The 12,161-nt window shown below is 54.7% G+C and overlaps 6 protein-coding genes across 6 annotated transcripts; 5 read left to right on the forward strand and 1 right to left on the reverse strand.

Moving 5' to 3' along the window:
* Nucleotides 1-209: 209 nt before the first annotated feature.
* On the reverse strand, nt 210-1,655 carry A1O7_01271 (uncharacterized protein; the record flags this gene model as incomplete). Its single annotated transcript, XM_007755309.1, has 1 exon — nt 210-1,655. One exon carries the CDS (start codon nt 1,653-1,655, stop codon nt 210-212), a length of 1,446 nt encoding a protein of 481 aa, XP_007753499.1.
* A 642-nt stretch (nt 1,656-2,297) lies between these two features.
* On the forward strand, nt 2,298-2,897 carry A1O7_01272 (uncharacterized protein; the record flags this gene model as incomplete). The annotated part of the gene is made up of 1 exon (XM_007755310.1): nt 2,298-2,897. The coding sequence occupies one exon, from the start codon at nt 2,298-2,300 to the stop codon at nt 2,895-2,897; it is 600 nt and encodes a 199-aa protein (XP_007753500.1).
* A 308-nt stretch (nt 2,898-3,205) lies between these two features.
* On the forward strand, nt 3,206-4,960 carry A1O7_01273 (uncharacterized protein; the record flags this gene model as incomplete). The annotated part of the gene is made up of 2 exons (XM_007755311.1): nt 3,206-3,237; nt 3,286-4,960. The coding sequence occupies 2 exons, from the start codon at nt 3,206-3,208 to the stop codon at nt 4,958-4,960; spliced, it is 1,707 nt and encodes a 568-aa protein (XP_007753501.1).
* A 528-nt stretch (nt 4,961-5,488) lies between these two features.
* On the forward strand, nt 5,489-7,673 carry A1O7_01274 (uncharacterized protein; the record flags this gene model as incomplete). The annotated part of the gene is made up of 2 exons (XM_007755312.1): nt 5,489-6,397; nt 6,444-7,673. 2 exons carry the CDS (start codon nt 5,489-5,491, stop codon nt 7,671-7,673), a joined length of 2,139 nt encoding a protein of 712 aa, XP_007753502.1.
* A 457-nt stretch (nt 7,674-8,130) lies between these two features.
* Nucleotides 8,131-9,946, forward strand: A1O7_01275 (uncharacterized protein; the record flags this gene model as incomplete). The annotated part of the gene is made up of 3 exons (XM_007755313.1): nt 8,131-8,340; nt 8,391-8,797; nt 8,845-9,946. 3 exons carry the CDS (start codon nt 8,131-8,133, stop codon nt 9,944-9,946), a joined length of 1,719 nt encoding a protein of 572 aa, XP_007753503.1.
* Nucleotides 9,947-10,953: 1,007 nt separating this feature from the next.
* Nucleotides 10,954-12,084, forward strand: A1O7_01276 (uncharacterized protein; the record flags this gene model as incomplete). Its single annotated transcript, XM_007755314.1, has 1 exon — nt 10,954-12,084. One exon carries the CDS (start codon nt 10,954-10,956, stop codon nt 12,082-12,084), a length of 1,131 nt encoding a protein of 376 aa, XP_007753504.1.
* Between the last annotated feature and the right edge of the window lie 77 nt (nt 12,085-12,161).

Consider the following 12,161-nt stretch of genomic DNA (forward strand, 5'->3'; position numbering starts at 1 on the left):
CGCACACTCGGAACTCGGCCAAGACGGACGCATCATCAGCCTTGCCCACTTCATCCGACTCGTCCAGATACCGGGCCTTTTCCCAAACCCTCTTTATCGGTGGCCAACTATGGCATCGATGAGCGCCTTACGTCCCAAATGGAGTACAAGAAATGTCATTTGGAATGCTGTAGATTACACTTTGCAAGAGCGAGTGCGAAATGCCGCACCTAGCAGGAAGTTGCATTGTTTGCAGATACTATCCCAATATTCCTTCGCCCCATATCTGAGACCTCGGGCAGAAATTCTCCTGCAGTACTTTCGACCTTTTTCTTCGCTTTGAGGCTCTGCAGTTCGTCTCCTGGAACGGTCTTCACGGTAAGATGATCAGAGTCCTTTTCTTCAACGACAATGCCGCCTCCTTGGGCCATTGACATCAACTCCTCGCTTGCTTTTGTTCGCGCTCCGGTCTCTTTATTCCAAACCCAGCCTTCTTTCAACCACATCCAAGTAAGCCACGCGCGCAATTCCTTATCCAACGGGACGACTCGCTTCCACTCGGGTTCAAAACCGTCGGGATTCTCCGCACCCTCCCCGTTCCAATTCTTAGCGAGGTTTCTGAGCCTGTCACGGCAGAACATGCGCCAGCTGTCGTGTGAGTAAGGCCCAAGCCCTGGCAAATGAGAGATCTCCCATGCCACACGCCCGTCATTGTCATCAAGAACTTCAGTCATTCCGACGTCCCGTCCATCGCCTTTCAAAGGGTAGTTTTGCTTCTTATACCGCTTCCCACGTTCTGGCGGCTTCTCGAGCCAAACTTTGGACATGGCGACGCATTTCCGTGCTCTCTGGTTCTGAAACCCCAATTCGTAGATGATGGCAGTCACATCGCTGACTTCAGCATTGGCGAGGTCCGTCGGCGTCGGGTAGCGCGACATGAGCTGGTAGAAGACTGGCATTGCTCGCTCGCCGGGCGTCTTGTTCAAGAAGATGGTCGCGATGAGAAGACGAAAAGGGTCGTGAGCGAGGCGTTCCTGCATCAAGCCAAAGGTTTCGTGGGATAGAGGCGGAAATGGCAGGGTTGATAGGAAGGTCGGTCGATGCCTGTGTGCCGACGCGAAATACGGTGACTTTGTCGGCACTCGCACTTTCTTGGTATTGACCTTGACTGCCTGTACCACGGTAGGGATTCTGGGCGACGTGACATCTGAAGAGAAAGGGTCAGGTCCGATATCTTCGGGAACATCCGTGAGACTCGAGTCAGATGAGAGCTCATCGATGTTGAGTCCATAGTAGATTCGGGGCCGGCCTGGTATCACCGGGAGTGTGCTGGTCTTCGAAGTATCATCCTGATTCACATTCGATGCATCGTTACTTCTCAGCTTAGAGCCACCTTGTTGGTCTTCCTTCTGCGGCGCAACTTCTTGCTGGTCATTCTTTAGCTTCTCCGTCGGAAAATGCCTCGAGATATACGTAAGCTTGCGACGCGTCCCAGCTGCTTTGCGCTTTCTTATCACTTTCAGTGCTGGCTGAGCTTCAGCCGTTTCCGGAGTGTTATCATCGCTGGCAACCATGCCCAAGTCATCGGTGGGGATGACTAGCAGCTCAAGGTCTGAGAACGGCGAAGGGGGCGGTGACAGAACGCCATCATCGCCCGACGCGTTCGATGAGGTCATCCTTGTGGCGTCCTATGGCGAACTCGTACCTGTTTGCATGTCTGGGAGCTACAACAATGGTATATTCTTGCTGGAGCATAATTTCTATGTGAATTTTCATCTTCTGAATGCGCAAAAAGAGAATCAGCTTGAGGTCAGCCGCAGCCCACGCATTCACTGCCCTCCACGATGTGATCAGAGGGAACAGGACCGGCAGCATTGTCGCCAGCCATTGCTTCAGCCCCTCCACATCAGATTGCTGCTGCGGAACTCAAAAGATGCGTTCGTCCGCATACTTTCTGCATTATCACCACGCAGCATCGATCCTGCGAGATCTGAAAAGTCTTGGAAATGCTGTCCCCGACTTCCGTTGAGAGACAACCACAGTCACGGCCGGGTATGCCAAACTCGGCCAATCACAGTCGTGGCTGATGCGAAAGCGAGGCGCGCAATTTCCTGCTCCTGAATGTGAAGATGCTCTCGCTGCTCCCAACAGGTCGCTATGTATAATAGATTCCGGACGACAGTCGACGCCCACCTCGCTGCCGCTCGCGTTTGATTCGTCGTGCACATTCCTACTCCAACCGACTGAAGACTAAAGACTACTTGCTACGAGAGCCACTCCGTCTACTACACTCGTTTCGAAGGAAACTGACTACCGACATGGGCGAGGCAGACGAAGCAGCCTTCGATGCCGTGAGGACAACAACAGTCCGACGCAAGCCAGTGCCAGCACCACAGCCGCCTTCGTACCCGAGGCAGAGACGAGGACTCCTCGATCAATGGAGGAATTCCTCGCGCCGAACTAAGATCATTGTTCTGGTGGTTGTCCTCGCCATCATCGTCTTGATCATCGGTCTGGCAGCGGGCCTGTCGACTCGCAAGCATAGACAAAATCTCCCGTTACCCTCAGGGAATGGCGGCCCATACACCGGCGACCTCACGTACTACGAACCCGGTCTCGGTGCCTGCGGCGTTACGTCCCAGAATAGCGACAAGATTGTCGCCGTCTCGCACATTGTGTTCGATGCTGTCAGTGTTGGTAGCGACCCGAACGCGAATCCGTTGTGTGGCAAGAAGATAAGAGCAAGGAGGGACAATAAAAGTGTGGATTTGACGGTAGTGGACAGGTGTACTGGCTGCCAGCCCAAAGATATCGATGTCACCGTCAACACCTTTGCCGGTCTCGCCGACGTTGACCTGGGCAGGGTGCTGGTCGAATGGAACTGGTTGGAGAATATTCCTCCTAATGCTCAAGGCTGATGCCAACCCAGCGATGGGTTGTGTATTGTCGGATTATCGCCATCTAAAGGTACCCGAAGGCTGCTTTCAGGACAACGAGATCCATACCCTCGACCAGAAATTGACCATCTTGCGGGTGCTCTCTCAAGAATCTTCCTCCTCCTTTTTCCTGGGTCGGGTCCTATAGAGTGGAGATCAACGCCTGCGACATCGGACTTCAGCGTGGCCCATCGACGGAATATCAGCAATGGCGTTCATGCTTCCTAACCCGCAAGCAGAGAGGCGGCAAGCATCCTCGAAGAGCGTAGACAGAGAAGGATCTGTCGAGGATGTCGATCGTAGCATTGGCAGAGGATCAGCAGTATGTCAACTCGATTTCCCCTCGGAGACATATCTGACACCTGTGAAGGTCGAGCGTTACCCTCGATGTCCTGCACGATGTCGCCGCACGAAACAACATTAGGATCACTTCTAAGGCTGATGAAGAAGCCTTCCTACTCGTCCTCCAATCGGCCGACGTGACAGCAGCGGTTGTCAATAACCTGCCTGACTACGTTGATCCTAGACTTGAGCCAGTTCCCACCCTCGGCGGACGAGAGTATTGGAAGGTAAAGAGTAACAGCCACAATGCCTGGAGTCACCAGGCAAATCTTGTGGCGGAGAAGCCAGCTTTACATATCCTGGAAGGGCGGAAGATCGTGATGAAGGACAATATGGCTGTGGCTGGACTGCCACATACCTGCGGCACCTTCCCTCAGTTTGTTTCCAGGGATGGCACATACCCGATCGCCACTATTGATGCCCCTATAACCAAACGACTGCTGGAAGCCGGAGCCACGATTGTCGGCACGTCTACCTGTGAGAACTACTCCTTGACGCCTATGTCCTACACTTCTGCGAACGGGCCGGTCCACAATCCGTGGCTGCGCGACCACAATGCTGGAGGGAGCACCAGTGGCGGCGCATTCCTCGTCGCATTGGCCAACGCCCGTGCTGCTGGGGTCGCTGGGTTGGACGACGCAGGCGACGACGTTGAACTCGCTATGGGCGGAGATCAAGCGGGTTCCATCCGCCTGCCCGCGGCATACTGCGGCATCTATGGATTGAAACCCACACATGGTCTAGTCCCATACACGGGTATTGCGGGACTTCATCCCATGATTGACTACACAGGTCCAATGGCAAGGAAACTAGAGGACATTGCCACGTTATTAACTGTCGTTGCCGGATACGACGGCCTCGACCCTCGAATGTCACCTGAATCACCGCTCCGGCAAAATGTCACCGACTATTCCATGGAGCTAGCATCTGCTCCAAATCCTGGCAAGGGTCTCAAGGTGGGCATCATCAAAGAATCGCTTGCGTTCCCAGGTTCACAAGCAGAGGTCTCCGAAACTGTACGTGCTGCTGCAATCAAGCACTTCGAGGCCAGCGGAGCGACAGTGTCCGAAGTCTCGGTGCCGATGCATTTGTCAGGACCTGCGATCTGGACAGCAGCTACACGGGCACATCTTGCAGGTTTGGCGATCGGCGGCCGGATTCCTGACGTCCTCAGCCATAATATCCCACACCTCTCTCTGCGCTGGCCTCCTGACCAAGAGATGTACGATCTCTTGAGAGTGGCGAACCCCGCCGTGATCAATATCCTATTTTGCGAGACGTTCTTGAAGGAGAAGTTTGGTCCGGAGGTGCAAGCCAAAGCCCATCGCCATGTGCTGCAGTTGAGAGCGGCTTATGACAGAGCTCTAGAAGAGTTCGATGTCCTTGTCACTCCTACAACGCCAGCGGTCGCGCCTCCACATCCTGATTTGCGACCAGAAGTCGATGGTGGGAGTACTGTGATGGACAAGATCAAACTAGCTGTTGGAGCCACGAATAATACATGCCCATTCAACGCCACTGGTCATCCAGCTTTGTCCGTGCCTTGTGGCTGGGCACCAGCAAAAACCGGAAAAGGAATGCTGCCTGTGGGTATGCAAGTGATTGGCCGGAAGTGGGACGACTTGGGCGTTCTGAAAGCTGCCAAAGCATTTGAACTTGGAGGTGGGAGCCTGGGGCCCTGGCCTGGCCAACCGCACGGATAGGCCATGTCCAATGGTTGACCGCCTGGGCCATAGGCTTTTAACGCGCTGCTGATGTGGAAGCCGTTCACCGAGCACAGTGGATCGGGAGGATCAATGGAATGCGCATTTATAGCCTAGCAACTGTGCATTGCAGCGCGTTAGTTGAATAAGACCGAGATGTTGCAAGTCAAGGAGGGACGAGTAATTGCGATGCAGGTGTCCCATCTGTCAATACTCCGTGTGCCTTATAGTACTTTGAATCCATATATGTATGGGAGTTGGAGCCGGGGTCGCCTGCGACTGACAGTTCCCATTTGCGTCTGAAATGTTGTCTGCTCATGAATGATACAGGTGATTAGCAACCTGGAAGACTCCGTGGCCATCTTCGTGACTTATGATCTCTTGGGCGTCAAACAGTGCATTTACAGCGCCAAGACTGCTGCTGGCTCTAGTACCCAGGGACGGAGTCTTGTAGCTGCGCTGCTGGCTGTTTGACGGTTTCAAAGCTGTCATCAAGTCGATGCCGAAGCCGATGAAATTATCCTCGTCATGTCTACAACAGCCGATTCTCCTGAAACGCCGCCTGGCGGGTCTCAACGCCAGCGTTCGAAGCCGCCGCGGATGCTCGCTTGCGTGCTGTGTTCCCAGCGCAAAGTCAAATGCGACAGGCAACTGCCCTGCTCCAATTGCATCAAGTTTCGAGCACAATGTGTGCCAGCGACGCTTGTTCCGCGCCAGAAGAGACGCAGGTTTCCTGAGCGGGAGCTGCTGGACAGGCTGCGCAAGTATGAGGAATTGCTTCATCAAAACCACATCGCGTTCGAGCCACTGCATAAGGAGTCGGGCCGTCAGTCCACCATCGAGTCAAGCAAGGGCCATGACTCAGATGGAGCTGATACCTTGACGCCCTCATTGTTGGCCAGGTTCGGAAGTCACTATGGAGCTAAGAACATCCTGCACAGTATGACCCAGAGCCTGGGAGACGACGGCAACAACAGCGACTCGTCGCAGGACGATGGGGTGCAAGTGATGGCCATCAAGGAAGCGTGGGAACAGTCCCCTGAACATGCTGACCATCTGCTGTTTGGCTCTAGAGGGGCCGCCGTTGACGTTTCTTCTTTACATCCAGACACAGTCCAGATTTTCAGGCTATGGCAGGTATACTTGGACAATGTGAACCCGCTGCTCAAGGTCACACACATCCCTAGCATGCAAGGACGCATCATCAACGCTATCAGCCAAATCACAGCCATCGACCCTATTCTCGAGGCTCTCATGTTCAGTATATACTGCACTGCTATATTGAGCCTCTCCGAAGAGGAGTGCCAGACCATGGCTGGTTCTCCAAAGGAACAACTATTGACGAGATACCAGTATGCCTGCCAGCAAGCATTGCTCAATTGCGGATTCCTCCGGACAAACGACCGCGAATGTCTCACCGCATTGTTTCTCTACCTGGTAAGTGTTTGGCTCCGGTTAGTCTCTTGCTTTGCTGATGTTGCAGATCTCTCTCCAACCCAGCGCCGTGCCGCAATCTCTCCATTCGATGCTGGGCGTCGCAATTCGCATTGCGCAACGCATGGGCATCCACTGCGAGTCAGCTCTTGCGGATTGCACCGTCTTCGAGGCCGAAATACGTCGGCGACTGTGGTGGTCTCTCACGCTCTTCGACAGTCGCATCGGGCAGCTTGCCAGCTCGAAGACAGTAACGCTGGACCCGACATGGGACTGCAAGATCCCACTCAACGTGAACGACCCGGACCTCCGACCAGAGATGAAGGAGCCGCCCACAATCCAAGGCGGCGCCACCGAAGCCATCTTTGCCGTCGTGCGGAGCGAAGTCGCTGATTTTGTTCGATACAGCGAGTCGCACCTTGATTTCACCAGTCCAGCTCTGAAGATCATTGCCAAACAACACCCCCGGGTCGGTACTACGGCGGAAGCTGCGGACCTGGCGACAATGGAGGCAGTGATCCAAGACCGATACCTCAAGTCTTGCGACCCCGAGAACCCCATCCACTTCATGACAATTTGGACTACACGGTCCAGCTTAGCAAAGTGTCGACTCATGGACGACTACGTGAAACACTCGGGTCCAAGCTTGCGCTGGACGGGGGAGCAGCGCGAGGCTGCCCTTTCCCACGCGTTGACGATGCTGGAATGCGATACGAGGATCATGAGCTCGCCCCTTAGCGGCAGATTTCGCTGGTTCAATCACTTCTACTTCCCGTTCCTCGCGTACATCCACATCATCCAAGATCTGAAACGGCGACCTATGAGCGAGCAGGCCAGGCACGCCTGGGAAGTCATGAGCGACAACTATGAGGCTTGGTTTGGCGCGCTGTTCAGAGATGGAGATAGCCCCGTCTTCCAGATGTTCGCCAAGCTTATCCTTGGGACGTGGCACGCTTGTGCGACGACCGCTGAGCGATCAGGAGAGACCTTGGTGCCACCTAGGATCGTCTATTTCCTTAAATCTAGGCTGGCGCATATGGGGGAGGCCGCGCTGGCTACCTCTCACACCGAACAGGCAGGCCCCAGTATGAGTTCGGGAATGGACGAGTTCTCAGTGTCCATGGACCCAATGGACTTCAGTCATCAGAGCCAACCCGCTATCACAAAATTGCAAGGTGGCAACGGAACGATGGAGTCAGAAATGTACCCGGGCCCCCATATGAGGAACCAGTTGGAATGGGCTACATTGGGGGGATGGCCTGGCTGGGGCAGCTTCTGAGCTGGACGACCTGCCAGCAGTCCAGTATTCACTTCTTAGGCTACGAGCCCACTGAGTCAGAGAAACGCGCATTAGCGACAGCCGTGCAGGCGTCATCATACCACGTGAAGAGTCACGACTTGGACACCCTGAAAGTCCGATCGGCCGGTGAGGAAAGCAGAAGCCCCGAGAAATGGTTAGCCGTGGCGAATCGGGGCTTTTCGAAACCATCAACACCAACGGACCGTCCGCAATCATCTCCTTCCTGGCGAGACTTCTGTCCGCCCTGTGCCTTAACCATGGTCTCTACGCTGGCTCGGGTTTTAGATTATACCTAGCAATGACTGTGAAGTATCTGGCGAACTAGATTAGTGCTTCCATCTCCGGGGCGGAAAGCTATATTATGAAATGAGCTCGCCGCTGGGCAACATGTCGTGAGACACCCTCAATCCGAAAATCCATTATCGATCGACTGACAATGGTCTCTACAGCTTCTCCCTCCTTCAACTCTGCCAAAGATGTGCCGGCAGCTCTGCCAGCCCAGCCGGTCGACAGCCAGCCAGCTCATGATAAGAAATCAGAACCCGCCAACGAGTATGAAGATGCCGAGAAGAATTTCCAGCCCAAGTCTCTCAAGTTCTGGACGGTCATTATCGGCATATTTCTATCCGTCTTTCTGATTGCACTGGTGCGTCTCCCATGCGACCTCATCCATGGATATCGAGCTCATAGACACAGGATCGTACCATTCTTGCTCCGGCCATCCCACGAATTACCGACGACTTCGACTCGATCCAGGATATTGGCTGGTATGGGAGTTCTTACATGTTGACCTGCGCCTGCTTTAATCCCATCTCCGGCCGGGTCTATCAGATCTACTCGACGAAATGGGTCTTCGTGGTCTCGATTGTGATCTTCGAGGTTGGATCAGTCCTTTGCGGTGCCGCTCCTAACTCTACCGCCTTCATCGTCGGACGCGCCATTGCCGGGTTAGCAGCAGCCTTCATCTTCTCGGGCGCTATGGTCCTTACACTTCCACTCATTCCTCCACGCAAGCGGCCTGTTATCAACTCGTTGTTCGGCCTGTCCTTTGGGGCAGCGTCAGTGGCGGGCCCCGTCCTGGGTGGCGCTCTCACTGATAACGTGTAAGTCAAGTAAGGGGCCAGTAAAGGTTACGTGCTGATTCAGTCAGTTCATGGAGATGGTGCTTCTACATCAACCTACCGATTGGCGGATTCACGTTGCTCGCGGTTCTCGTCTTCCTGCATCCCGAAGCGACTTCGAAGAGCGAGAAGCTCTCTGTGATGTCGCAACTCAAACGGCTGGACCCGGTCGGAGTCCTTTTCTTCATTCCATCCATTGTATGCCTCATCCTCGCCTTGCAATGGGGCGGTTCCATCTACTCTTGGTCGGAACCAAAGGTTGTCGGCCTTCTTGTGACCTTCTCGATCCTGTTCGTCGCCTTCATCGTTGTCGAAGTCGTCATGCCAGACACGGCGATGGCGCCCACTCGCGTCGTCCTTAACCGGTCCATTGCTGGCAGTTTGACCTTCATGTTCCTTCTCTCCGGAGGCCTGATGTCCGTCACCTATTACCTGGCGGTTTGGTTCCAGGCAGCCAAAGGAGATTCGGCAATCCAAGCGGGCATCAGCACCATCCCGCTGTGCCTTTCGTTTGTTGTATTCGGCGTCCTCTCGGCCATCATTACACAAAAGATCGGCTACTATGTTCCCGCGATGGTGGTAGCACCTGTTCTTTCATCGGTTGGCGCGGGTATGCTTTCGACCCTGAGCCCAATCTCCGGGCACAATGCCTGGATCGGCTATGAGATCCTCTACGGCTTTGGTGTTGGTTCAGGCTTTCAGAACTCGGTCCTGCCAGTCCAGTACGTCTTGTCCCGCGCGGACGTCCCGATCGGTCTGGCCTTGACATTCTTCATGCAGCAGCTTGGTGGCTCCGTCTTCCTCGCCGTTAGTCAGAACGTTTTCTCGACCAACCTTGTTGCCACTCTGTCGGGGACCACCGGTCTCGATGCTCACGCCATTGTCAACACGGGTGCGACGGATCTTCGGAGAGTCGTCCCGCCGGAACAACTTGGCACGGTCGTACAAGCATACAGCCACGCGTTGACACGGGTGTTTCTTCTCACGGCCATTCTTTGCGCCTGTATGTCACTAGGTATTTTACCAATGGAGTGGAAGAGGATTCCGGGCAAGAATGAGACTAAGGGAAAACTACAGTCCACGGATACCGAGATGGGGCATAGTAAGGGTGAGGTGAAGATTGAAGAATAAAGCGCAGACTACCTACATTAGAAGATTTGGCAAATCAGACCATATCGTGAAGGAGGCCAACTGGCGAGTACAGCCTGTTGTGGAAGTCTCATACCAGGATTGTCCGCTTCTCCATGCTGTGCACCGCCACTCGCGCCACACCTAAGCGATCGATCTTGCGGGGAGCCCAGTTCTTGGCGTTCTCGGCAGAAGATCATGACGACAGGGTGGCTTCCTCCTCATCCGGATTCGGCACGGCCAACCCGAGACACCCCTGCTCCCAGCTTTCAACTTCCCACTTTCTCGTCTGCTTCGAACCTTCAATCATCGCCCGTGCCGTCCTTGCCAGACACTCCCCGCGATCGAGGCCAGCCTCGTCTCCGTCTCACGGATATGGTCCGATCTCTTCCGGTCCTGATTGGGCATGGGCGGCGCTTCTGAAGGTGGGACTCCTGCTAACACATGGTCAGCGCGTCCTTTCTGGGCCTCTTAGTTAAGGTCTATGCTTCATGTCTGGCTGTGGCTGCCCGGGCTCCAGTCCAAAAGAAGAGAAGCTGATGGTTTCATTGGTCTTCTTGTGGGGGACAAGAGCTTCCCATCCCTTGCAGAGAGTACAACTCGTCATCGATATCAGGCAATGATGTTGACTGGGGCATCGCCACGAAAGACGGCTGTGCGTGTGAATGTTGTGGTCCGATCACTGCGGAAGATGGTCCCATGCTCCAAGACATTGGCGTGCTCAGCGGGCCATACTGCACCCTTGGAAGGTTTGAGTTACACGATACCAAGGCAGTGCTTGCGTGGCAGCAACCGACGAACCGGATCAAGACACACCCGCTTGTGGTGAGAATCTGTCAACTGTCATCCCGTCTGGTCTGGAGAGAACACCCCTCCAGACGGGCTCTCAAATACTGTTCACTGTGCTCCCATCCTCCAAGCAAGGTCTTTCTTTCCACTCCCTTCATCCTCCGTTGCTGACAAGCCAGCCTTCCCACGCCATCTCAGTAGTGTTGCTCACATCCTACACGATGTTGTTCAAGTCGTTGGCTATCAGCGCGCTCGCGGCTGCAGCTATTGCCCAGGATCTCACCACGTTGCTGGCAAACACCACTCAACTGTCCAACCTGACTACCTACCTGGGACTTTTCCCCGATCTTGTTGGCCAGTTGTCGTCCAGCCAGAACATCACACTCCTTGCTCCTAACAACCAAGCTTTCTCCAGGTTTCTCAACTCTTCAGCAGGAGCGGCACTGGCGCAGAATGACACAGCCCTCATTCAAGGCTTGTTCACCTACCACGTCCTGGAAGGCGCATACCCCAACTTCACCGACATCCAATTCGTTCCGACCTTGCTGCAGCCCACTCAGTATACCAATGTGACTGGAGGTCAAGTGGTGCAAGCGGTTCCTGGCGATAACTCCACGTCGTTTTTCTCTGGCTTGCTCAACAACGCAAGCTCCACCGGCGCTCCGCTTAACTTCAGTGGCGGTGTTATTCACATCATCGATGAGGTGTTGATCATCCCACAAAACGTTTCGGAAACCGCCATTCAGGCCAACCTCACCGCCGTCGCGGGTGCCCTGACCGAGGCGGACCTCGCAGAGACCGTTGACTATTTGACCGACGTGACTGTCTTTGCTCCGAACAATGCCGCCTTCGAAGCTATCGGCTCGGCTCTCCCCAATCTTACCACGGAGGATCTGACCTCGATCTTGCAGTACCACGTGATTCAAGGCACCGTCGGCTACAGCAATATGTTGCAAAACGGCAGCCTCATGACTGTCCAGGGCAACAACGTCACCATTGCCGTTGTTGACGGCGATGTCTTTGTCAACAGTGCGCGCGTGGTTGTGGCCGATGTACTTGTCGCCAACGGTGTGGTCCACGTCATTGACAATGTCCTCAACCCGAACAACGCGACAGCTACTGCCAACCCATCTCAAGAGACTGGCGCGCCTGTGTTCAGCGGTGCCAGCTCCGCCAGCAGTATCCCTTTCACCTCAAATGTTCCAACTCCCACCGCCAGCGCGGCGACTGAGTCCGCTCCCGGAGCCACTGGTGCATCGAGCAGCAGTTCGGGAGCTGCTATGCCCGTGAAGACCGGCGCTATGGGAGCTGCTGCTCTATTCGGTGGCGCGGCCTTGGTCATGAACATGTAAATGGGGGAAAAGGTCCGCCGGACGAACACAAGCATCAATTGACATGAGACGCGCGATACGATAAGGTTGGCGTCATG

Source organism: Cladophialophora yegresii (assembly GCF_000585515.1).
Source record: "Cladophialophora yegresii CBS 114405 chromosome Unknown aczIN-supercont1.1, whole genome shotgun sequence".
Classification (NCBI taxonomy): Eukaryota; Fungi; Ascomycota; class Eurotiomycetes; order Chaetothyriales; family Herpotrichiellaceae; genus Cladophialophora; species Cladophialophora yegresii.